The sequence below is a fragment of the Vigna unguiculata genome, chromosome 4 (assembly GCF_004118075.2).
Source record: "Vigna unguiculata cultivar IT97K-499-35 chromosome 4, ASM411807v1, whole genome shotgun sequence".
In the NCBI taxonomy this organism is placed as follows: Eukaryota; Viridiplantae; Streptophyta; class Magnoliopsida; order Fabales; family Fabaceae; genus Vigna; species Vigna unguiculata.
The window spans coordinates 19,530,379-19,557,758 of NC_040282.1; the positions used below are offsets into that span (position 1 = coordinate 19,530,379).

The 27,380-nt window shown below is 34.5% G+C and overlaps 1 protein-coding gene across 1 annotated transcript; it reads left to right on the forward strand.

The window, feature by feature from the left end:
- Positions 1–4,552: 4,552 nt before the first annotated feature.
- On the forward strand, positions 4,553–27,108 carry LOC114180571 (uncharacterized protein K02A2.6-like; the record flags this gene model as incomplete). Its single annotated transcript, XM_028066879.1, has 4 exons — positions 4,553–4,669; positions 24,992–25,332; positions 25,780–25,978; positions 26,668–27,108. Coding segments are annotated over exons 1-4 (1,098 nt in total), but the record flags the coding sequence as incomplete, so codon positions are not given.
- Positions 27,109–27,380: the final 272 nt, after the last annotated feature.

Below are 27,380 nucleotides of genomic sequence, written 5' to 3' on the forward strand. Positions count from 1 at the left end.
AACCAAAGAGAAAATATTTTTCACTCAAGGTGTCAAATCAACAACAAAACTTGCTCCCTCATAATTGATAGTGGAAGTTGTGTTAATGTGGCTAGCACAAGGGTTGTGGACAAGCTTGGCTTGAAAACCATCCCTCATGCCAAGCCCTATAAGCTTTCTTGGCTTAGTGAGGAAGGTGAAATTAAAGTGGACAAACAAGTCCTTATTAACTTCTCCATTGGAAACTACAAGGATGAGGTATTATGTGACTTAGTGCCCATGGAAGCAACTCACATTTTATTAGGAAGGTCATGGCAATTTGATAGAAAAGCTTTTCATGATGGCCATGCTAACAAGTTTACCTTTAGCTTCCAAGGCAAAAAGATCACATTACTACCTCTTTCACCAAGAGAAGTCAATGAGGACCAATTGCAAATGATTAAGAAAAGAAAAGAAGAGAAGGCGCAAAAGAAGGCGCAAGGGCATGAGTCCAAAAAGAGCATGATCACTCTCAAGGGGGTGAAGAAGGTAATGCTTGCCCAAAAACCCATCTTCCTAGCTTATCCTAGTGAATCTTCCCCCTCCTTCCAAAACCCTCACTCTAGATGTCCCTTAGACTTGTCATTAGTCTTAGATGAGTTCAAAGATGTTTTTCAAGAACCTCCAAAGGGTCTCCCACCCCTAAGAGGTATAGAACACCAAATTGATTTCATACAAGGCTCATCTTTGCCTAATAGGCCAGCCTATAGGACTAGTCCCGAGGAGGCTAAAGAAATTCAAAAACAAGTGAATGAGTTGTTAGAAAAGGGGTGGGTGCAACATAGCATGAGTCCTTGTGCAATGCCCGTGATCCTAGTCCCCAAAAAGGATGGAACATGGAGAATGTGTATAGATTGTAGGGCTATCAACAACATAACCATCAAGTATAGGCATCTCATTCCTAGGTTAGATGATTTGATTGATGAGTTACATGGTGCAACCATATTTTCCAAAATAGACTTGAAAAGTGGGTACAATCAAATTAGAATCAAAGAAGGTGATGAATGGAAAACCTCTTTCAAGACTAAGTTTGGATTATATGAGTGGTTAGTCATGCCTTTTGGCTTGACCAATGCACCTAGTACATTCATGAGACTCATGCACCATGTTCTTAGAGAGTTCTTAGGGAAGTTTGTTGTGATATACTTTGATGACATTCTCATTTATAGTATGTCTCAAGATGACCACTTGCATCATTTAAGGAGTGTGTTAGAAACCTTAAGGAAGGCATCCTTGTATGCTAATATGGAGAAATGTGTGTTTGGGATGGATCATGTGATCTTCCTAGGTTTCAAAATAAATCAACATGGGGTCCATGTGGACCAAGAAAAAGTGATGGCAATCAAGGATTGGCCTCCCCCAAAGAATGTAAGTGAGCTTAGGTCTTTCCATGGGTTAGCTAGTTTCTATAGGAGGTTTGTGCCAAACTTTAGCACCATAGCTGCCCCTCTCAATGAATTGGTCAAGAAAGGTGTGGCCTATAAGTGGGGCAAAGATCAAGAAAAGGCTTTTGAAACTTTAAAACAAAAATTGATCAATGCACCACTCTTAGCCCTCCCTAACTTCTCCAAAACTTTTGAAATTGAGTGTGATGCATCCAATGTAGGCATTGGGGCCGTGCTTCTCCAAGAAGGGCACCCCATAGCTTATTTTAGTGAGAAACTCAAGGGGAGTCACATCAACTACTCCACCTATGACAAAGAGCTTTATGCTCTTGTGAGAACTTTGCAAACTTGGCAACACTATCTTCTTTCAAAGGAGTTTGTGATACATAGTGACCATGAGTCACTCAAATTTTTGAAAAGCCAAGGCAAGTTAAACAAGAGACATGCTAGGTGGGTAGAGTTCTTAGAACAATTCCCATATGTGATCAAACATAAGCAAGGAAAGGCTAACATTGTGGCGGATTCACTTTCAAGAAGGCATTCCCTCCTTTCCATTCTTGAAACTAAATTTCTTAGTTTTGATCATATTAAGGAATTGTATCCAAAGGATGTTGATTTCTCCCCTATTCTTAGTGAGTGCCACCAAGGGGCTTACAAAGACTTTTACCTTCTCAATCAATATCTTTTCAAAGGTAAGAAACTTTGCATTCCCCAAGGTTCCTTAAGAGCCTCACTCATTAGAGAGGCACATGAGGGAGGATTAATGGGGCATTTTGGGCCAAACAAGACTTTGGAAGTCTTGAAAGAACACTTCTATTGGCCTCACATGAGGAAGCATGTAGATAGGCATTGCAAAGGTTGCATAGTATGCATGAAAGCCAAATCTAGAGTCCAACCCCATGGTCTTTACACCCCCTTGCCTATCCCTTCCAAGCCTTAGTTTGACATTTCTATGGATTTTGTCTTAGGTCTCCCAAGGACCAAAAAAGGTAGGGATTCCATTTTTGTAGTGGTGGATAGGTTCTCTAAGATGGCCCATTTCATTCCTTGCCATAAGATTGATGATGCAACTTATATTGCAAATCTTTTCTTCAAGGAAGTGGTAAGACTACATCGCCTACCTAGGTCCATTGTAAGTGATAGGGACTCCAAGTTCCTAAGCCATTTTTGGAGAACCTTGTGGGGTAAACTTGGCACCAAGCTTCTTTTCTCCACCACTTGTCATCCCCAAAGTGATGGCCAAACCGAGGTGGTTAATAGAACCCTAGGGCAAATGCTAAGATGTATGATAGTGCAAAACATTAGAGAGTGGGAGGAACTTCTTCCCCACATAGAGTTTGCCTACAATAAGGTTGTGCATTCCACTATTTCTCATTCCCCTTTTGAGGTTGTGTATGGGTTCCATCCCCTAACTCCCTTAGACCTCCTTCCCCTACCCACTCATGAGGCATGGACTTGCCAAGATGGTGAGACCAAAGCCAAGTACATCCAAGACTTGCATTCATAAGTTAAGGAAACCATTGAGAGGAGAGTTAAGAAACAACAAGAGGATGGTAATAAGGGAAGAAAGGAAGTCATCTTCCAAGAGGGAGATTGGGTTTGGCTTCACTTGAGAAAGGAGAGATTCCCTACTCAAAGGAAGTCTAAGCTCCTCCCTAGAGGGGATGGCCCCTTTCAAGTCATTAGGAGAATTAACAACAATGCTTATGAGTTAGACTTACCCCCAAGCTACAACATAAGTAACTCATTTAATGTTTGTGACCTTTCTCCTTTTGATGTAGGGTTTAAGAATTCGTGGTCGAATTCTCTCCAAGAAGGGGAGGATGATGAAGGCATGACCACCTCCTTAGAAGCTCCATCAAGAAGGATCACTAGAAGCATGTCTAGAGGGGAGTCTTCTATTCCATCACCTTTATCTTTGTTTTGCATTACTTTAGTTTGAATTCCCTAAGTTGGTTTCTAGTTGATTTATTTTGGTTGACTTGTTGACTTTGATCCAAAGTTGACCTTTGACCAAGATTAGATTAACTTAAACCAACATGCTAATCCTTGTTTGTCTTGTTTTGTAGGTAATTAAGAGAAAGTAGAGCATGGCTAGGTGGCACTTGGTGATTGGAGCACTTGGATGAAGTGGAAGAGAGAGGAAAGCAAAAAGCATAAAGCAAAAGCAAAAGTAGACATGTACCTTGTCTCCTTTTGTGATGAGTTCAAATTTTTGCCCTCATTTAATATTTAAATTTGGGGATTTAATTGAACTTTCTGTGCTTAAAGATTGATTTAATTAGGATTTGTGATTATTGGATTTATTGAGTAAGTTTGGTAAAAGTGGCGTAAAAATTGATTTTAGTTGCACAAAATATTATTGGATATTCTAACGTTTGTTAATGCAGCTGGAATTTATTTTTGGTCAATTAATAATGTGATTTTAAAATATTCAAAGTTACAAAATAAGTCCAAAATCAAGAAATTCTGAAAAAGAATAAATCAGGAGCTAAATGCACCCCCAGTTTTTATTTGCACACTCCTCCCTCAAGTGGACCACAAAAACCTGTTCTGCACCCCCAGTTTTCACTAAGTTGCACCCCTCCTACCACTTAAACTTCACTCAACCAGATTATGCCATGTGGCAATCCCCACCTCTTAAAATTACCCAACCAGAGCAAGCCATGTGGCAACAATCCTTGCACTAACAAGCTGTCCAATGGAAGGCTACCACGTCATCATCTTCATCTCCCAAAACCCTAACCCTAATTTTCTCCTCTCCTTCCACCCACCATGGCAGCCGCCGCCGCCATCACCTTTTCCGGCCATCATAGATCACGCAGCAACCATGGAGCGAGTTCTTCTTCCTCGTGCCTCAGCCATGGCAGCCCCTTCCACCGTCAACTCGCCGGAATCTGCACCATAACTCCACCACGACGAACCACCGCGAAGCGCCGCCACCTTCTCCGCACCACGAACAGCAACGCACCTTCTTCTCCATGGCAGCAGCGAACGCGAGCATCCATCACGCCACCACCATCTCCATCGAGCCTCGCGCAGAACGCCACTGTTCCGCCACCATCTTCCTCCATCAAAGCGCGAGTTCGTCTTCTCCGCAGCCACCGCAGCAGCACTCTTCGCCGGAATCTGCACCATTTCCGCAGCGCATGCGAACCAGAACGCGCGAACCAGAACTCCATCGTAGCTCCGCGCACCACCACCGCGAACCTTCTCCGCAACGCATCCGCCAGCGCGAACAGCGCGCAGCTTCTCGCTACTGTTCCGTCACCACCGCGTCGCGCCACGCTCGCCGGAGAAGAAGCCGGAGCAGCCGCCGTCAGCCGCGCAGCCAAGGAGAAGAGTGTGAGAGTGAAACCCTAATTCTGGAGAGAGAATCTGCACTGCCACGTGTCAGCATCTGATAGGCAGTCAACTGGTCAAACTCTGGTCAAACTGGTCAAACTCTGGTCAATTTTGTAAAAATGCTTAAATAAGAGGGGCAGAATTGGAAATTGGACAGAAATTGAGTTGCTAATTAATTAAATAAAAATGAAAGAATTTAGCAACTGACAGATAAAGCCCAAAGTCCAGTTGAAGCCTATATAAAGAGACTTAAGGGAGCAGAAACGGGAACTGACAATTTACAGCTGACAGCTTAGACACTTAGAACTCTCTGGTTTTGGCAGATACCGTCTCCACCACATCTCTCATTCTTTCTTTTATTTTCTTTCTTTCATATCATCATGTATTCCATCAAAGCCATGGAGGGCTAAGCTTTAAGGGTTGATTCCACTGTAATTTCTTAAATGGATTCTGAGGTTAGATGAATTTATATGTTTTGTTATTTTGATTATTGTTGTGGTTTTTGTTTATCTATGTCTTTTGCTTCTTAATCGAATAGAAAATAATGATTTTAAATCTACATGCATGCTAATCATATGAGTTAAAAGGTTTTTAAATTAAATTGAGACTTTACTTTGATTTTGTTTAGAAACTTTCATTTGATTAAATAAGTTTTTGCCAATAATTGAGACTTTAATTTGATTAGAGGTAATTACTTTAACTAAAATTAGTCAAGACTTTACTTTGATTAATTAAGTTTTCTATTTGGTAAAGAAACAAAGGAATAGACATGATTAGGCATAGTAAAATTAATTGAGACTGTACTTTGATTGAATTTACTATGGACAATCTAATAATTCTCACTTTTAATTGAGACTGTACTTTGATTAAAAGTGAGGATGCCAACAAATGAATTGAGTCTTTACATTGATTTATTTGTAAATCAACAACAATAATTAATTTAACAATAATCTCTAGATAACCAATGAAGAATCTTATTTAGAAAAAGCAGTGGAATTGACCTATTTACTATTACTGTGTTTACAATCTTCCGTGTCATTTTCTTTGCATATCAAAACCTCCCTATTTTTATAGTTGCTAGTTTTAAATTGCATTTTTGAGAATCAAATATTTGAGATCAATTCCGTATTCGTTGTGAGACGACTCAGGGTTATCTTAACCCTAACTATTTTCTTCACTACAAACTGGCAATACTGAAGTTGCTAAAGTAGTGGTAATTTGATCGCCTAACGACAGCGATATCATTTTGCCTTTGTGGTTTATGCCTTAGAAGGTCACTTGGTCTCCTTCCTCTTTTGGCCTAGAATCCTCATGGGAATGCCTCCACCAATGATCTCCCTTCACTTGGCCAAGACTCACTCTCACATTAGGTTTAGGGTTTGCTAGTTAATCCTTTTTTATGTTTTTGTATTTGCTAAAGGACCCCTATGAACTCCTATTTAAAGGGTGCTCCTTGTCTTGTAAAAGGGTTGATCATTTTGTTTCTAAACTATTGTGTTTCAACCTTTAAATTTTCGTGAGCTCTCCTTCCTAGAAGTGAACTCACCTTTGCCTTATCTTGCTTGCAAGTGGCGGCACAATCACTCATCTCTAGGGCTTGGTTGGCTTAGATCCCCCCCTATGAGTGGCGTGCTTCTTCCATTCTTCATCTTCTATGCTTTCCATTTTTATTGTTTCTTCTTTCATTTTGCTCTTTAGTGTTGTTATTGCCGTGTGTGTTTAAGCTTGAATCCAACTCTCTTCTTCCTTTCATGAGCTTGAGAAATGAACCTTCACATCTAGATAGCATGCTATCTTAATGTCTAGTGGGAATTTTCAAAAAGCTTTCTTAAACAACTTCACCATATTCATAACTCTAAAAGGGAACAAGATAATCCTTCATCAGAATCTGGGCAGAGCCCAATTTTTCACTACCGCCTGGCGGTACTGAGGCTGCTGCTAGGCGACCTGTCAGGAGAGTAGTAGGTGCAACCTGGTTGGTGCTCTTGCCATGGGGTGCAATGATTGGGGTTCTTATTGGAAGTATTTTGAGATAGGATAGGTTGTAATTTCATCATCTAGGATATTTAGATAATAAAAGGAAGATTAAAAATGTGCTTGGGGTGTTTATTACATATTGTTAGCTGTTATGTTAATCTGGGTGTCCAAGTACACATAAAATAATGACCAGACTAGGGTGGAATAAATAGAAGGGTGAAAGGGTTTAGAAATCGGGGTATATGGAGTATGAGAACTAGTAAGGTAATAAAAAGGGAAAAGGATGGGTGCAAGAATTAATTGGGCATATGGCCATAACTGGGGTACGGTAATGTTCACAGAATAACATGTATAATGATAAGTGGTAAGGGGAATATTGTTAATTGTGGCTTGTTCTGTTTGAGAATCAAAAGAAATGTGGTATGACAATAGTGTTTGAGTTGGGCATGAATTGATTGAACTAGGTGTGTTTTAGTTTTGGTGATATGTTATAAATACTATGATTAGTGTGTAGAAGTAGTGTTGCGAATTGAGGTCTTCAGACCTGTAAAATGTGCCAAAAACCAGTAGCATCTCGCTACTGGTATGGCGCCTGGCCGTGCAAGGCAGACCGTCAGGCGGTAGTGCCTTAAATCAGTGGCAGTGGCCACTGCCTGCAAGAGGCGCCTAGCGGCAGGATTGTGTCCGCCAGGCGGTGACGGAAAATTACGAGTCCTGTCTGGGCCGCAGCGCCTGGCGGTGGGAGAGTGACCGCCGGGCGGTTTTTTGCCAGTATCCGCCTAGCGGTGTCTAGGCGGTACCAGGCGGGTTTTGTGGCTGTATAATTGGTTTTTAATTTGATTAGTGGACTTAAAGGACTAAGTTCACTTCTTTTATGTTTGGGCTTGACGGACTAAGTCCAAATAGAGGTCTGGGATGTGCTTGAGTGGTTGAACGCATGATGGGCATGGAACAATGATGTTCCCATCGGCTACTATTGGGCGAGGAGTCCTTAGTATGGTGATTGCATGCGTTGGGCGCACGATGGGCAAGGAACTGTAATGTTCCCATCGACTACTATTGGGCGAGGAGTCCATAGTATGGTGATTGCGTGCGTGCCAGGGTCCAAGTTGAGTAAGTTTGGATGTGTTACTACAGGCGAGGAGTCTGTAGGGTTGGACTATGAGCAGGATTGGCTCGTAGGGTTGGACCACGAAAGGGATAGTTTCGTGGAAGCACAGTGAAAATCCCAGGACCTAGTTTCATGCATGTGACTCAGGAAGGAATTTGAGATCAGGGGTGGATAATTTGTAATTAACATATATCAGTAAATTTTTATTGGGATGGGTATCATATTTAATTTGTTTAATATGCATAACTCACCCTATCTATGTGTGTATGGCGATGATCGGATGATTTATTATCCGGGAGCAGATGTTTCGGCAGGTGAGACAGGAGATGCTTTAGACTGGAGAGCGGGATCATGTTATGGGCTTTTGAAGATTTAAATTTTTGATGTATTTATGTTTTGGAATGTTAGCCACTTTTGGCTTTTATAAGTTGTAATGTTTTTGAATTGTGAACAGTTACAATGTTTTGAATTTGCGACTTTAATTTTCCCGCGTTTTGGGAAGATGCATATATAAATGAGGAATGATTTATATTATCGTATTTAGTCTCATTTATTTAATTGTTTATGATATTTTCAAAGTAATATTCCTTAGGGATGTTACACATTCCCCGAATTCAAGACAAAGACATGGTAGATTTCACAAAACAAGCACAACCTCAAACCTTTATTGCATTTTTCATCGAGGAGTCAATACACGAATTTAGCAAGACATGGAAATGGAGCAATTAAACACTTCAAAACAAAATTCACCAAAATAGAATATCAAACCCTAATTTGGGTATTATTCAAACGCAAATTCAAGAGAAAAAGAGAATTCTAAAGATTTAATGGAACAAAAATGACTGTTATGATATTAAAAACCAAAAACCCATACATGGGTGCTTTTCCAAGTCAATACAATCCATAAAACGAAATGTCCAAGCTAGTAAATGAGTTCAAAACGTAAAACCCACATTGGGTGCTGTCAATGGTGCATAAAAACACTAAAAACGAGTTCTAAAACGTGAAAAGTGAAAAAGGCATCTCCATGGTCACCAACCAAAGCTTACAAACGTAAAAATCGAGAATGGAGAAGATGAAGTGCGGGTGCCACCCCAAGAAGACCTAAATTTTCGTGGTCACATCACTATAGACCAACATATTTTCAAAAATGTCATTCAGTCACTTAGAATTACAAAAATGCCACTATGAGTTAAAAATGGTGGTCTAGTGACATGGACAAGCTCATTGACATGGCGCTAACGTGGCAAAGATGTGGAAACTCTATCTTCATCTTAAGATTAGTGTCCAAGCTCCAAAATTTTCTCCACAAAATACCTAAAAATAATTCGTAACAAAAATTATACCAATTAATGCCAAATTTAAAAAAAATTTAAAAAAACGAGGAGCTGACACATGGCACCTACTTAACGTTTGCTCCACAAAATACCTAAAAATAATTCGTAACAAAAATTATACCAATTAATGCCAAATTTTAAAAATTTCAAAAAAACGAGGAGCTAACATGTAGCATCTACTTAACGGTGTTACTTCCATACTAACGAAAAAGACCTAATTGTTACTGATTTACAAAAATGTGGACCTAATTGAGACTAATAGAAATATGATGACCAAATTGAGATTTTGGTAAAAAAACAAGGACCATTGAAGTATTTTAAACTTTTTTTTACTATTTTTTACCGTTTAAAATTTAAATAATTGATATTTTATATACAAAAATTAAACAACAATTTCACAAGAAATAGGTTAGCGAATACTCAAATGGGATTGGTGTTCTTAAATTTGACAAATTTCATTTCATTGTAACAGTTTTTCAATTTTTTTTACTATTCTTTTATACTTACAATTTAAATAATTGATATCTTATGTATAAAAATTGCTCAAAATTTCAAAACAAATAGAATTGCAGACACTCAAAGGGGATTGTGTTCTGAAATTTGATATATTCCATCTTTTTGTAACACTTTTTCAATTTTTTTTTACTATTTTTTACCATTTACAATTTAAATAATTTATACTTTCTACATAAATAATGCTCAAAATTTCACAAGAAACCGGTTGACTAATACTCATAGGACATTTGTGTGATGAAATTTGAAAACTTCCTTCAATTTTGTAACACTTTTTTTAATTTTTTTAACTATTTTTTACTATTTAGAATTTTAATTATTAATATTTTATATACAAAAATTGCACAAACTTTCATAAGAAATAGGTTGGCCAATACTCCGATAGGAATTGTGTTCTTAACTTTAACAAATTCCATCTCATGGCAACACTTTGCTAATTTTGTTTTACTATTTTTTACTTTTTACAATTTAAATAATTGATATTTTATGTATAAAAATTGCTCAAAATTTACAACATATAGGAAGGCAGATGGATACTCATATGGGATACTCATATGGTATGAAATTTGACAAATTTCATCTTTTGATAACAGTTTTTTAATTCTTTTTTTATGGAGGCGTGGTTCGGGATCGTCACAGGTATTTCAGAGCAGTTGATGGAATCATGCTCAAGACCTTCAAAAAGATCTCGGATTAGCTTCAGATCGTAGAATAGTAAGTCTTTTATAATTTTTGTAATGTTTTTGTTTGGGCTTTATCAGACCTCTAGTTGTGTTGGGCTTTTTGGTGTTTCGGCCCACACTATACAAGCCCTTGTGAAACACTTTGTATTAAGATTTGAGTTATATGAAAATTTGAGTTTTCTCTCAAGTCTCGAGGTTCTCCAATTCAAAGTGGTGAATCTTCCTCACTTATCTTGGAATCTCTTACAAGTGGCGTGGTTTCCTTTCGTTCTGAATCTCCATTGATAAGACGTCCTCCATCTTTCCCTTCATCGCTTTTCGTTATAGGGTTTTTATATCCATTTCTGTCCAACACGTTTTCCACTCCATAATCCGAGACAATCCTTCACCATTTTTACTATATTTGACTTTTTACAATTTAAATAATTGATATTTTATATATAAAAATTGCTCAAAATTTCACAACAAACAATTTGGCCGATAATCACAGGGGATTGGTGTTCTAAAATTTGAAAAATTCCATCTTTTGGTAACAATTTCTAAATTTTTTTCTACTACTTTTTACAATTTACAATTTAAATAATTCATATTATCTACATAAAAAATTCTCAAAAGTTCACAACCAATACTCAAAGTGGATTGGTGTTAAGAAATTTGAAAATTTTCTTATTTTGTAACACTTTTTTCAATTTTTTTAACTATTTCCAATTTAAATAATTGATACTTTATATACAAAAATTGCACAAAATTTCACAACAAATAGGTTGGTGGATACTTAAATGGGATTGGTGTTTTCAAATTTGACAAATTTAATCTCTTGAAAACACTTTTTTAATTCTTTTTACGATTTTTTACTATTTACAACTTACATAATTCATATTTTTTATTTAAAAATTGTTCAAAATTTCACAACAAACAGGTTGGCCGATAATGACAAGGGATTGGTGATCCGAAATTTGAAAAATTTCATCTTTTGGTAACAATTTTTAAGTCTTTTTCTAAAATTTTTACCATTTACAATTTAAATAATTCATATTATCTACTTAAAAATTGCTCAAATTTTCAAAAGAAATTCGTTGGCCAATACTCAAAGTGGATTGGTGTTATGAAATTTTAAAAATTCCTCCTTTTTGTAACACTATTTTAATTTTTTTACTATTGTTTACTATTTACAATTTTAATAATTCATATTTCTACACAAACATTGCTCAAAATTTCACAAGAAACCGATTGGGAAATAATCATAGGAAATTTATGTGATGAAATTTGAAAAATTCATTCTTTTTGTAACACTTTTTTTAATTTTTTTAACTATTTAGAAATTTAATAATTAAGATTTTATATACAAATGTTGCACAAGAAACATGTTTACCAATACTCGGATGGGATTAGTGTTCTTGAATTTGACAAATTTCATCTCATGGTAACACTTTGTTAATTTTTTTTTACTATTTCTTACTATTTAGAATTTAAATAATTGATATTTTATGTATAAAAATTACTCAAAATTTCACAACAAACATGTTGGAGGATACTCATATGGGATTGGTGTTCTAAAACTTGACAAATTTAATCTCTTGATAACACTTTTTTAATTCTTTTTATTATTTTTTACTATTTACATCTTACATAATTGATATTTTATATATAAAAATTGCTAAAAATTTCACAACAAACAGGTTGGCCGATACTCACAAGGCATTGGTGTTCTAAAATTTGAAAAATTTCATCTTTTGGTAACGATTTTTAAATCTTTTTCTACTATTTTTTACCATTTACAATTTAAATAATTCATATTATCTACTTAAAAATTGCTTAAAATTCTAAAAGAAACTTGTTGGCCAATACTCAAAGTGGATTGATGTTATGAAATTTGAAAAATTCCTCCTTTTTGTAAAACTTTTTTAAATTTTTTTTACTACTTTTTACTATTTACAATCTTAATAATTCATATTTTCTACATAGACATTGCTCAAAATTTCACATAATACCCGTTAGCCAAAACTCAGAGGAGATTTATGTGATGAAATTTGAAAAATTCCTTCTTTTTTTAACACCTTTTTTTGTAATTTTTTTAACTATTTTTAACTATTTAGAATTTTAATAATCAAGATTTTATATACAAAAATTGCACAAAATTTCACTAGAAACAAGTTACCAAATACTCGATTAGGATTGGTGTTCTTAAATTTGACAAATTTCATCCCATGGAAACACTTTGTTAATTTTTCTAACTGTTTCTTACTATCTACAATATAAAAATTGCACAAAATATCTTAACAAACATGTTGGCGAATACTCAGATGGGATTGGTGTTCTAAAATTTGACAAATTTAATCTATTGATAACACTATTTTAATTCCTTTTACTATTTTTTACTATTTAGAATTTACATAATCGATATTTTAAATGTAAAAATTTTTCAAAATTTCTCAACAAACAGGTTGGCTGATACTCACAAGGGATTGGTGTTTTAAAACTAGAAAAATTCCATCTTTTGCTAATAATTTTTAAGTCTTTTTCTACTATTTTTTAACATTTAGAATTTAAATAATTCATATTATCTACTAAAAATTGATCAAAATTTCACAACAAACAGGTTGGCCGGAACTCATAGGGGATTGTTGTTCTAAATTTTAAAAAATTCCATCTTTTGATGACACTTTTTTAAACTTTTTTAATATTTTTTACTATTTACAATTTTAATAATTCATATTTTTTACATAAACATTGCTCAAAATTTCACAAGAAACCCGTTGGCCAATACTCATAGGAGATTTATGTGATGAGATTTGAAAAATTCCTTCTTTTTGTAACACTTTAATTTTTTTAACTATTTCTAAGTATTTAGAATTTTAATAATTAAGATTTTATATACAAAAATTGCACAAAATTTCACAAGAAACATGTTTGCTAATACTCGGATGGGATTAGTGTTCTTAAATTTGACAAATTCCATCTCATGGTAACACTTTGTTAATTTTTTTTACTATTTTTTACTTTTTACAATTTAAATAATTGATATTTGATGTATAAAAACTGCTCAAAATTTCACAACAAACAGGTTGACAGATACTCAAATGGGATTGGTGTTCTAAAATTTTACAGTTTCCATCTCTTGATAACAATTTTTTAATTATTTTTAATATTTTTTACTATATACAATTAAAATAATAGATATTTTATTAACAAGAATTGTACAAAATTTCACAAGAAACAAGTTGGGCTATACTCGGATGGGATTGGTGTTCTTAAATTTGACAAATTTCATCTCTTGATAACACTTTTTTTAATTTTTTTTTACTTATTTTTAATATTTAAAATTTAAATAAATGATATTTTATGTATAGAAATTGTTCAAAATTTCACAACAAACAGGTTGGTGGATACTAAGATTGGATTGATGTTCTAAAATTTGACAATTTCCATTTTTTGATAACACTTTTTTAATTCTTTTTACTAGTTTTTTACTATTTACAATTTAAGTAATTGATATTTCATTAACATGAATTGCACAAAATTTCACAAGAAATAAGTTGGCCTATACTTGGATGGGATTGGTATTCTTAAATTTGAGAAATTTCATCTCTTGATAACACTTTTTTAATTTTGTTTACTTATTTTTAATATTTAAAATTTAAATAGTTGATATTTTATGTATAAAAATTGCTCAAAATTTCACAACAAACAGGTTGGAGGATACTCAGATGGGATTGGTGTTCTAAAATTTGACAATTTTCATCTCTTGACAACACTTTTTTAATTCTTTTTACTATATTTTACTATTTACATTTTAATTAATTGATATTTCTTAAACAAGAATTGCACAAAATTTCACAAGAAATAAGTTGGCCTATACTTAGATGGCATTGGTGTTCTTAAATTTGACAAATTCCATATCTTGATAACACTTTTTTAATTTTTTTTACTGATTTTTAATATTTAAAATTTAAATAATTGATATTTAATGTATAAAAATTGCTCAATTTCATAACAAATAGGTTGGTCGATACTCATATGGGATTGTTGTTCTGAAATTTGAAAAATTCAATCTTTTTTTGGTAACACTTTTTCAATACTTTTCTACTATTTTAACTATTTACAATTTAAATAATTCATATTATCTTCATAAAAATTGCTCAAAATTTCAAAAGAAACTTGTTGGCGATTATTCATAGGAGATTTATGTGATGAAATTTGAAAAATTCCTTCTTTTTATAACACTTTTTTATTTATTTTTAACTATTTTTAACAATTTAGAACTTTAATAATTAAGATTTTATATACAAAAATTGCACAAAATTTCACAAAAAAGAGGTTGGCCAATACTCGGATGGGATTTGTATCCTTAAGTTTGAAAATTCCATGTCATTGTACACTTTGTTAATTTTTTTACTATTTTTTACTATTTACAATTTAAATACTTGATATCTTATGTTTAGAAATTTCTTAAATTTTCACAACAAAAAGGTTGGCGGATACTCAGATGGGATTGGTATTCTAAAATTTGATAATTTTTATCTCTTGATAACACTTTTTTAATTCTTTTTACTATTTTTTACTATTTACAATTTGAATAATTGGTATTTCATATGTAAAAATTGCTCATAATTTCATAACAAACAGGTTGGCCGATAGTCAAATGGGATTTTTGTTCTGAAATTTTAAAAATTCCATCTTTTTGTAACAACTTTTAACTTTTTTTTCTTCTCCTTTTTACCAATTACAATATAAATAATTCATATTTTGTATATAAAAATTGCTCAAAATTTCACAAGAAACTCGTTGGCCAATACTCAAAGGTGATTGGTGTTATGAAATTTGAAAAATTCTCTCTTTTTCTAACAATTTATTAATTTTTTAACTATTTTCTAGTATTTTGAATTTTAATAATTGTTATTCCATAAACAAAATATGCACAAAATTTCACAAGAAACAATTTTGCCCATACTCGGATAGGATTGATGTTCTTAAATTTGAAAAATTTCATCTCGCAGTAAAACTTTGTTATTTTTTTTTACTATTTACAATTTAAGTAATTTATATTTCATGCATAAAAATTGCTCAAAAGTTCACAACAAACAGGTTGCCCAAAACTCAGTCAGCATTGCTGTTCTAAAATTTAAAAAATTCCATCTTTTGGTAACACTTTTTCAATTTTTTTAACTATTTTTTACCATCTAGAATTTAAATAACTCATATTTTCTACATAAAGATTGCTCAAAGTTTCACAAGAAAATCGTCGGCCAATACTGACAGGAGATTTCTGTGATGAAATTTGAAATATTCCTTCTTTTTGTAACACTTTTTAATTTTTTGAAATGATTTTTAATTATATAGAATTTTAATAATTAAGGTTTTATATACAAAAATTGCACAAAATTTCATAAGAAATAGGTTGGCTAATACTCGGATGGGATTGGTGTTCTTAAATTTGACAAATTTCATCTCACGGAAACACTTTGTTCATTTTTTTACTCTGTTTTACTATTTACAATTTTAATAAATGATATTTTATGTATAAAAATTGCTCAAAATTTCACAACAAACAAATTGGCGAATACTTAGATGGGATTGGTGTTCTAAAATTTTTCAATTTCGATCTCTTGATAACACTTTTTAATTCTTTTTACTATTTTTTACTATTTACAATTTGAATAATTGGTATTTCATATGTAAAAATTGCTCATAATTTCATAACAAACAGGTTGGCTGATAGTCAAAGGGGATTTTTGTTCTGAAATATTAAAAATTCCATCTTTTTGTAACAACTTTTAACTTTTTTTTCTACTCCATTTTACCAATTACAATATAAATAATTCATATTTTCTGTATAAAAATTGCTCACAATTTAACAAGAAACTCGTTGGCCAATACTTAAAGGTGATTGGTGTTATGAAATTTGAAGAATTACCTCTTTTTGTAGCACTTTTTTAATTTTTTAACTATTTTCTAGTATTTTGAATTTTAATAATTGTTATTCCATAAACAAAAATTGCACAAAATTTCACAAGAAAAGATTTGCCCATACTCGGATGGGATTGATGTTCTTAAATTTGACAAATTCCATCTCATGGTAAAACTTTGTTATTTTTTTTTACTATTTTTTACTATTTACAATTTAAGTAATTGATATTTTATGCATAAAAATTGCTCAAAAGTTCACAACAAACAGGTTGGCCGAAACTCAGACAATATTGTTGTTCTAAAATTTTAAAAATTCCATCTTTTGGTAACACTTTTTTAATTTTTTTTACCATCTGCAATTTAAATAACTCATATTTTCTACATAAAGATTGCTCAAAGTTTCACAAAAAACCGTCGGCCAATACTCATAGGAGATTTGTGTGATGAAATTTGAAAAATTCCTTCTTTTTGTAACACTTTTTTAATTGTTTGAAATGATTTTTCACTATATAGAATTTTAATAATTAAGGTTTCATATACAAAAATTGCACAAAATTTCACAAGAAATAGGTTGGCTAATACTCGGATGGGATTGGTGTTCTTAAATTTGACAAATTTCATTTCACGGAAACACTTTGTTAATTTTTTTTACTATGTTTTACTATTTACAATTTTAATAATTGATATTTTATGTATAAAAATTGCTCAAAATTTCACAATAAACAAATTGGCGAATACTTAGATGGGATTGGTGTTCTAAAATTTGACAATTTCGATCTCATGATAACACCTTTTTAATTCTTTTTACTTTTTTTTACTATTTACAATTTAAATAATTGATATTTTATATGTAAAAATTGCTCAAAATTTCACAACAAATAGGTTGGTCGATAGTCACAGGAGATTGGAGTTCTGAAATTTTAAAAATTCCATCATTTGGAAACAATATTTAATTTTTTTTACTATTTTTTAGCATTTAAAATATAAATAATTCATATTTTCTATATAAAAGTTGTTAAAAATTTCACAAGAAACTCGTTGGCCATACTTAAAGGGGATTGGTATTATGAAATTTGAAAAATTCCTTCTTTTTCTAACTAAAATTTAAATAATTGATATTTTATAAACAAGAATTGCAAAAAATTTCACAAGAAACAAGTTGGCCTATATGGGTTTGGTGTTCTTAAATCTGACAAATTCCATCTCTTGATAACAATTTTTTAATTTTTTTTTTACTTATTTTTAATATTAAAAATTTAAATAATTGATATTTTATGTATAAAAATTGCGCAAAATTTCACAAGAAATAGGCTAGTCGATACTTAGAGGGGATTGTTGTTCTAAAATTAGAAAAAGTCAATCTTTTCGTAAAAAAATTTCAATATTTTTTCTACTATTTTTTACGATTTACAATTTAAATAAGTTATATTATCTACATAAAAAATTGCTTAAAATTTTACAAGAAACCTGTTGGCTAATACTCATAGTAGATTTGTGTGAAGAAATTTGAAAGATTCCTTCTTTTAGTAACCCTTTTTTAATTTTTTACAACTATTTTTAACTCTTGAGAATTTTAATAATTAAGATTGTATACAAAAAAAATTTAACAAAATTTCACAAGAAACAGGTTTGTCAATACTCAGATGGGATTGGTCTTTTAAATTTGATAAATTCCACCTCATGGTAACACTTTGTTAATTTTTTTACTACTTACAATTTAAATAATTGATATTTTATGTATAAAAATTGCTCAAAATTTAACAATAAACAGATTGGCCGAAACTCAGAGGGGATTGTTGTTCTAAAATTTTAAAAATGTCATCTTTTGATAACACTTTTTCAATTTTTTTTACTTCTATTTACCATCTCCAATTTAAATAACTCATATTTTCTACATAAAGATTGCTCAAAATTTCACAAGAAACCGGTCGACCAATATTTATAGGAGATTTGTGTGATGAAATTTGAAAAATTCCTTCTTTTTGTAACACTTTTTTTATTTCTTAAAATATTTTTAACTATATAGATTTTTAATAGTTAAGATTTTATATACAAAAATTGCACAAAATTTTTTACAACTATTTTTAACTCTTGAGAATTTTAATAATTAAGATTGTATACAAAAAAAATTTAACAAAATTTCACAAGAAACAGGTTTGTCAATACTCAGATGGGATTAGTGTTCTTAAATTTGACAAATTCCATCTCATGGTAACACTTTGTTAATTTTTTTTTACTATTTTTTTACTTTATACAATTTAAATAATTGATATTTGATGTATAAAAATTGCTCAAAATTTCACAACAAACAGGTTGACAGATACCCAAATGGGATTGGTTTTGTAAAATTTGACAGTTTCCATCTCTTGATAACACTTTTTTAATTATTTTTACTATTCTTTGCTATATACAATTTAAATAATTGATATTTTATTAAGAATTGTACAAAATTTCACAAGAAACAAGTTGGGTTATACTTAGATGGGATTGGTGTTTATAAATTTGACAAATTTCATCTCTTGATAACACTTTTTTAATTTTTTTTACTTATTTTTAATATTCAAAATTCAAATAGTTGATATTTTATGTATAGAAATTGCTCAAAATTTCATAACAAACAGGTTGACGGATACTCAGATTGGATTAGCGTTCCAAAATTTGACAATTTCCATTTTTTGATAACACTTTTTTAATTCTTTTTACTATCTTTTACTATTTATAATTTAAATAATTGATATTTCATTAACATGAATTGCACAAAATTTCACAAGTAACAAGTTGGCCTACACTTATTTATTTATTTTTTACTTATTTTTAATATTTAAAATTTAAATAGATGATATTTTATGTATAAAAATTGCTCAAAAACAGGTTGTCCTATACTCAGATGGGATTGGTGTTATAAATTTTGACAATTTTCATCTCTTGATAACACTTTATTAATTCTTTTTACTATTTTTTACAATTTACATTTTAATTAATTGATATTTCATAAACAAGAATTGCAAAAAATTTCACAGGAAACAAGTTGGCCTATACTCTAATGGCATTGGTGTTCTTAAATTTGACAAATTTCATCTCTTGATAACACTTTTTTAATTTTTTTTACTGATTTTTAATATTTAAAATTTAAATAATTGATATTTTATGTATAAAAGTTGCTCAAAATTTCACAACAAATATGTTGGCCGACACTTAGAGGGGATTGCTATTCTAAAATTTGAAAAATTCAATCTTTTGGTAACACTTTTTCAATATTTTTTCTACTATTTTAACTATTTACAATTTAAATAATTCATATTATCTACATAAAAATTGCTCAAAATTTCACAAGAAACCTATTGGACAATTCTCATAGGTGATTTGTGAGATGAAATTTGAAAATTCCTTCTTTTTGTAACACTTTTTTAACTATTTTTAACTATTTAGAATTTCAATAATTAAGATTTTGTATACAAAAATTGCACAAAATTTCACAAGAAACCCGTTGGCTAATACTCAGATTAGATGGCATTGGTGTTCTTAAATTTGACAAATTTCATTTTTTGGGTAACAGCTTGTTAATTTTTTTTTACTATGTTTTACTATTTACAATTTAAATAATTGATATTTTATATAAAAAAATCTCTCAAAATTTCACAACAAATAGGTTGGCAGATACTCAGATGGGATTGGGGTTCTTAAATTTTACAAATTTCATCTCTTGATAACACTTTTTTAATTCTTTGAACTTTTTTTACTATTTACAATTTAAATAATTGATATTTTATATATAAAAATTGCTCAAAATTTCACAACAACAGGTTGGCCGATATTCATAGGGGATTAGTGTTTTGATATTTGACAAATTCCATCTTGTGGTAACAATTTTTAAATTTTTTTCTACTATTTTTTACCATTTACTATTGAAATAATTCATATTATCTACATAAAAAATTCCCAAAATTTCACAACAAACCCGTTGGCCAATACTAAAATGGGATTGGTGTTATGAAATTAGAAAAATTCCTTCCTTTTGTAACGTTGTTTTATTTTTTTTTACTATTTTTTACTAATTACAATTTAAATAATTGATATTTAATAAACAAAAATTGCACAAAATTTCGCAAGAAACGAGTTGGCATATACTCGGATGGGATTAGTGTTCTTAAATTTGGAAAATTCCATCTCATGATAACACTTTTTTAATTTTTTTTTCTTATTTTTAATATTTAAAATTTATATAATTGATATTTTAGGTATAAAAATTGCTAAAAATTTCACAACACATAGGTTGGCCGAAACTCAAAGGGTATTGCTGTTCTGAAATTTTAAAAAATTCAATTTTTTGGTAACACTTTTTCAATATTTTTCTACTATTTTAACCATTTATAATTTAAGTAATTCAAATTATCTACATAAAAATTGCTCAAACTTTCACAACAAACCCGTTGGCCAATATTTGTAGGAGGTGTATGTAATGAAATTTGAAAAATTCCTTCTTTTTGTAACTCTTTTTTAATTTTTTTTAACTATTTTTAACTATTTAGAATTTAAATAATCAAGATTTTGTATACAAAAATTGCACAAAATTTCACAAGAAACCCGTTTGCCAATACTCGGATGGCATTGGTGTTCTTAAATTTGACAAATTTCATCTCATGGTAACACTTTGTTAATTGTTTTTACTATTTTTTATTATTTACAATTTAAATAATTGATATTTTATACAACAAACAGGTTGACAGATATTCAGATGGGATTGGTGTTCTGAAATTTTACAAATTTTATCTCTTGATAACACTTTTTTAATTCTTTTTACTATTTTTTAATATTTAATATTTAAAAAATTGATATTTTATATATAAAAATTGTTCAAAATTTCCTAACAAACAACTTGGGCGATACTCAAAGGGGATTAATGTTCAGAAATTTGAAAAATTTCATCTTTTTTTAATTCTTTATAATTTTTTTTACTATTTTTTACCATTTACAATTTAAATAATTCATATTTACTACATGAAGAATGCTCAAAATTTCACAACAACCTTATTGGCTAATACTAAAATGGGATTTGTGTTATGAAATTTGAAAAATTCCTTCTTTTAGTAACACTTTTTTTTTAATTTTTTAACTATTTTTTAGTATTTATAATTTTAATAATTGATATTTTATATACAAAAATTGCACAAAATTTCACATGAAACAAGTTGGCCAATACTCATATAGGATTGGTGTTCTTAAATTTGACAAATTTCATCTCATGGAAACACTTTGTTAATTATTTTTTTACTATTTTTTACTTTTTACAATTTAAATAATTGATATTTTAGGGAAAAAAATATTGCAAAATTTCACAACAAACAGGATGGTCGTACTCTCAGGGGATTGGTGTTCTAAAATTTGAAAAATTCTATCTTTTGGTATCAATTTTCAAATTTTTTTTCACCTATTTTTTTATCATTTCCAAAACTTAATAATTCATATTATCAACATAAAAAATCTCAAAATTTCACAAGAATTACGTTGGCAAATACTCAAAGTGGATTGGTGTTATGAAATTTGAAAAATTCATTCTTTTTGTAACACATTTTTTAATTATTTTTCCTATTTTTTACTATTTACAATTTAAATAATTGATTTTTTATAAACAAGAATTGTACAAAATTTCACACGAAACAGGTTGGCCAATACTCGGATGGGATTGGTGTTTTAAATTTGACGAATTCCATCTCATGGTAACACTTTGTTAATTTTTTTTTACTATTTACAATTTAAATATTTGATATTTTATGTATAAAAATTGCTCAAAATTTTACAACAAATAGGTGACGGATACTCATAGTGGATTGTTGTTCTAAAATTTGAAACATTCTGTAAGGCCCCTTTTTATTTCTGCCCTAAAGTTAGTGGGCTGCCCTACAGTATTGGGCCTAAAGGCCGACCCCTTTGGAGTTTGCAGCGGGAGATCATGTATTCTTGAGGGTAACCCGAACCACGGGCGTGGGAAGGGCTCTCCGCTCAAGGAAACTTTCGCCTAAATTCCTTGGCCCATATCAGATCACGAGGAGGATTGGACTGGTGGCCTACGAGATAGCCTTACCGCCGCAGTTGGCGAACCTTCATCCGGTGTTTCATGTGTCACAACTGAGGAAGTATGTATTCGACCCGGCCCACGTGTTGGAGGCTGAGGATATACAGATCAGGGAGGATCTCACAGTGGAAGTACCACCCATCGCTCTTGAGGATAGCAAGGTTGAGGAACGTCGTGGGAAGACCGTTAGTCTTGTTAAAGTTATTTGGGATCGGAGGACGGGTGACTCGACGTGGGAGTTAGAGGAGGACATGAGAAAATCACATCCACATCTGTTTACCTAGTGAGTCTTTACTTTCGAGGTCGAAAATTTTCTTGTTGGGGAGAATGTAAGGCCCCTTTTTATTTCTGCCCTAAAGTTAGTGGGCTGCCCTACAGTATTGGGCCTAAAGGCCGGCCCATAGGATAAAAGCTTTCATGTTGCCCTAATCCCACACTCATTTTCATTCTCACAGACCCAGCCGTCAACCCTTTCTCCCTCTCACGAAAAGCTCTGCTAGGGTTAGGTTTCTGCCATCTTCAAGCTAGCTCGAAGCTATTCTCTACTCCATTTCCTCCATTCGCTCCTTGAGCTGTTGTGCTCGTGCGTTCGGTGTCGAGGGAGTGTTGGGTCGTTTGCTAGCTTATTCCAGGTACGGGGAAGCTAGAATCCTTTGTTTGTTTGGTGCGAGTATGCTATTTTGTGTGCTTGGTGATTCTCTTTTGTGTTTACCTGTTGATATGGATGTATGATACGGTGGGATTGTTGCTTGTGGTACGTATTTGCGTCTCTTGCAGGTGAAAACAGTGGCGGGCACTGTTAAACTCGCCCAAGCGAGCTAGTCTCGCCCAGGTGAGATTAACAGAGGCTCGCCTAAGCCTTTTTCTCCACGAATGGTCGCCCAAGCTACCTGCTGTGACTTTTGAGCGAGCAGGCAACTCGCCCATGCGAGAGGGATCTCGCCTAAGCGAGATCCCGTGTTGCCCACGCTCTTGTTCTTGTGCCTCGCCTAGGCGGAGGGGGTAGCTCGCCTGAGCGAGACCCCTCAACCTGAGCGAGCTGCTGGGCGAGACTATGCTGTGTTCGAATGTCTATTGGTCCCTGAATGATCTATTTTGGTTGAGTATGATTATATGAGGAGTGATCTGTATATAATAGAGCATGAAGTATACTTTTGGCATGATTCATGAATTTGTGGATGATGGGTTGGTATGAGACTTAGCATGTGAAATGAATGTGTGGTTTGAAATTAAAGGAACATGGTATTGACATGAGATGAGACCCTAGACTCATGGGATGGTGATGATCAGTGGTATGGATTCACAATGTGATGCTTATGAGGGATAAAACTCATGGATGGGTATGGAATTGTAAACATGCTTTTGATGTTCTCCTAATGTGGTTTATGAATGTTGGTCCGTGTCAGCGTGTAATTCCTTGGGGTCTCTAGGTGAGACCTCCGGGGCTACGCTTCAGTGGTCGGGACGTAATTCCATGGTCCCTGTTAGTGGGTGTCCATGGTGGTGCCCCATCTGTATAACTAGGTAAGGATTCAAGGTGAGGTTGTATCCTGACACTCTGAGGAGCCAATTAGTCTCACTTAGAGCGGACTGACTCCTGTGGTGAGAGTAGCAGGAGGCCTGGAATCCAGTAAGGGCTAACCTTGTGGTGAGGGAGATTTGATTCATCGTAACACTTGTAACACATAGCTCAGGATCGAGCAGCTCAGGGTCGAGCAGAGGTATCCACCACAAGTGCAAGCATCCGCTGAATCCGACCAAGTTATACATATCCGGATGAGTCGAGTCGAGTCGTAGTGTATTGAATGAAGAGTTATAACATGCTTGATTGTTATATGGATATGAGATGATGATAATGTATTTGACTATATGATGAATATGTATTGGCTCTAGCTTACCCGTTTGTTTGTATGGTTGTATTGTATGTGGCTGTTCTTCTTGCGATGATCATCAATTTGATTGATGGGAGCAGATGGGCGAAGTTCTCGTGGTCAACAAGGGAATGGCGATTCCGCTACCTAGTCATCGGGGTTATATCTTATACTTCTTTCCGTCATGTATTCTTTAGGGCTATGACCCTTGTATTCGTGGTTATTAGATTGTAAACTCTTAGTTGAACAGTTTTCTGCTTTTGTTGGCATCGTGGTGTGCCTAATTTTGTAGGGGTGATGTTGGAAACCCCAGGACTGCGTGGTTATACTATTTTTATGTGTGGCGTTTCCTTTAATTGCGTTTATAAATTAAATGGGACGTTACATTTATGGTATCAGAGCGGTCATTCCTTAGGTCTGTGGACTTGGAGGTCCGCTTAGCTTTCTCTGTGTATCTTCTAAGTGTTCTTAGTTAAATTCTTGCCTTTATCGAGCCTAACCAAGTGATTTTCTGTGTGCCAGTGGACTATGGCACCTCCTCGTCGAGCTTCTCAATCATCCTAGGGGGACGCACCCGATATCGCCAGAGCCATAGAGGCGATGGTAGCAGCTATGGCGCAGCAGAGTGCTGCGATGATGCAGCAGAATGAGGCATCCATGCAGCGACAGGCGGTGTCGCTGGAGCAGCAGCAGGCTGTGATGCAGTAGATGGAGGCTACGAGAGTAGCTGCTGAGGATGCTCATCGACAGCACATGGAGGCCCTCCGCCAGTTGGAGGAGAACAGGGCGACTGCCCCTGTGTTCGGTCCTGAGCCACGACCTGCAGTCAGGGAGTGGAGCCTGGAGGACTTTCTGAAACATCACCCGACGAAGTTTGACGGGAAGACCAGTCCTGACGCCGCAGACCAATGGCTGAAGGACCTAGAGCGCATCTATGACGCCAAGATGTGCCCTGCGGAGAACAGGTTGGCGTTCTTAGTTTATATGCTCACGGGGAAGGCGGAGCATTGGTGGAGCAGCACCAGATCCATCTTAGAGGAGAGAGATGACCCAGTGACATGGGAAACTTTCAGGGAGAGATTCCTATCCGAGTACTTTCCTGACAGCATCCGGTACGCCAAGGAGGTGGAATTCCTCCAGTTGACCCAGGGAGGGAAGACTGTCACTGAGTATGCCGAGAGGTTCAAACACCTCAGCCGTTTCTACACCCTGCCACTCGATGAGGAGTGGCGATGCAGGAAGTTCGAGAACGGGCTCCGCGGTGACATCCGCCTGATGGTAGCTCCCTTGTCCATCAAGGACTTTGTCGCTCTGGTGGAGAAGGCCAAGGTGATGGAGAAGATGAAGCGGGAGGTGGAAGGCCAGCGCCCACAGCAGCCACAGCCGTCGCAGAGGATAGGTGGACCATCTGGGTCCAGGCCCAGACATGAGGAGAGGAGGAGACCGTATGATAGACCACACCCTCAGTCTCAGGGGTCTAGGGGTCTTCCTCCTCAGTAGGGTCGAGTGCAGTGTTACATATGTGGAGGACCCCACCCGAGATACGCCTGTCCACGTAGGGAGGGTTACCGTAGGTGCAACAACTGTGGCAAGGAAGGCCACTTTGGGAGAGATTGCCCCAACCTTGCTAGGGCGGCGACACGCCCTCCAGTTCAGGCACCCCAGCAGCATCAGGGGAGGGACAAAGGCAACAGGCCTCAGGCGACGGGCAGAGTCTATGCCATGACCGGAGCTGAGGCTGCAGGTTCAGGTAACCTTGTTATGGGTTATTGTGTGATTTCTGGGATGAGATGTTGTGTGTTGTATGATTCTGGAGCGACACACTCTTTTGTGTCATTTGCTTGTATGGAACGGTTGGGTCTGCCGGTGCACGAGTTGTAGTGTGAGCTTGCGGTGGCTACTACGACGTCGGGTTTGGTCAGGACGTCGTCCTTGTGTGCTAGGCTTCCAGTGGAGGTAGAGGGGCGCAGGTACAGGGTGAACTTAATATGCCTACCTCTACAGGAGTTGGAGGAGATCTTAGGGATGGATTGGCTCTCTGCCAATCGCATTCTGATAGATTGTCGGGAAAAGAAGTTGTTGTTTCCCGATCAAAGGAGCATGAGTTGGTGTCCTCCCAAGGTGTTATGAGGGAGCTACAGGACGGTGCGCAGTGCTACATGATCTTCACACATATGGAGGTGGAGAGAGGAGAGACGACGTCTGTGATACCAGTCGTCCAGGATTTTGTGGATGTGTTCCCGGAGGAGGTACCAGGGTTGCCTCCCAATAGAGAGGTGGAGTTCTCTATTGATCTAGTCCCAGGAACAGGCCCGGTCTCGATGGCCCCCTATCGCATGGCTCCGACAGAGTTGGTAGAGCTCAAGAAACAGATAGAAGATCTGATGGAGAAACAGTTCATCCGACCTAGCACTTCACCTTGGGGAGCACCAGTGTTGTTGGTGAAGAAGAAGGACGGGAGTTCACGCCTGTGTGTGGATTACAAGCAACTGAACAAGATGACTATCAAGAACAAGTATCCGCTTCCGAGGATTGACGACTTCATGGATCAGTTACATGGGTCATCAGTGTTCTCGGAGATAGATCTGCGATCAGGTTACCACCAGATTTTGGTAAAGGCTGATGATGTACAGAAGACAGCCTTTAGATCCAGGTATGGCCACTACGAGGATGTGGTTATGCCTTTTGGCGTGACCAATGCCCCAGCGGTGTTCATGGACTACATGAACAGGATCTTCCGACCTTTCCTAGATAAGTTTGTCGTAGTCTTCATAGACGACATCCTTATCTATTCCAAGACTCAGGAGGAACATGCAGAACACCTGAGGTTGGTGCTTGGTGTTTTGAGAGAGAAACGGCTGTATGCCAAGTTGTCCAAGTGCGAGTTCTGGATGGATGAAGTTCAGTTTTTGGGGCATGTGATATCCGCCCAAGGGATTGCAGTGGACCCGACAAAGGTCGAGGCAGTGGTAAAGTGGGAAAGTCCCAAGTCGGCCACAGAGATCAGAAGCTTTGTGGGGTTAGCGGGCTACTATAGGAGATTCATAGAGGGATTCTCCAAGATAGTGGCGCCTCTGACCTTGCTTACCCGGAAAGACCAACCCTTCACTTGGACGGACAAGTGTGAGGAGAGCTTTCAAGAGCTAAAGAGGAGATTGAC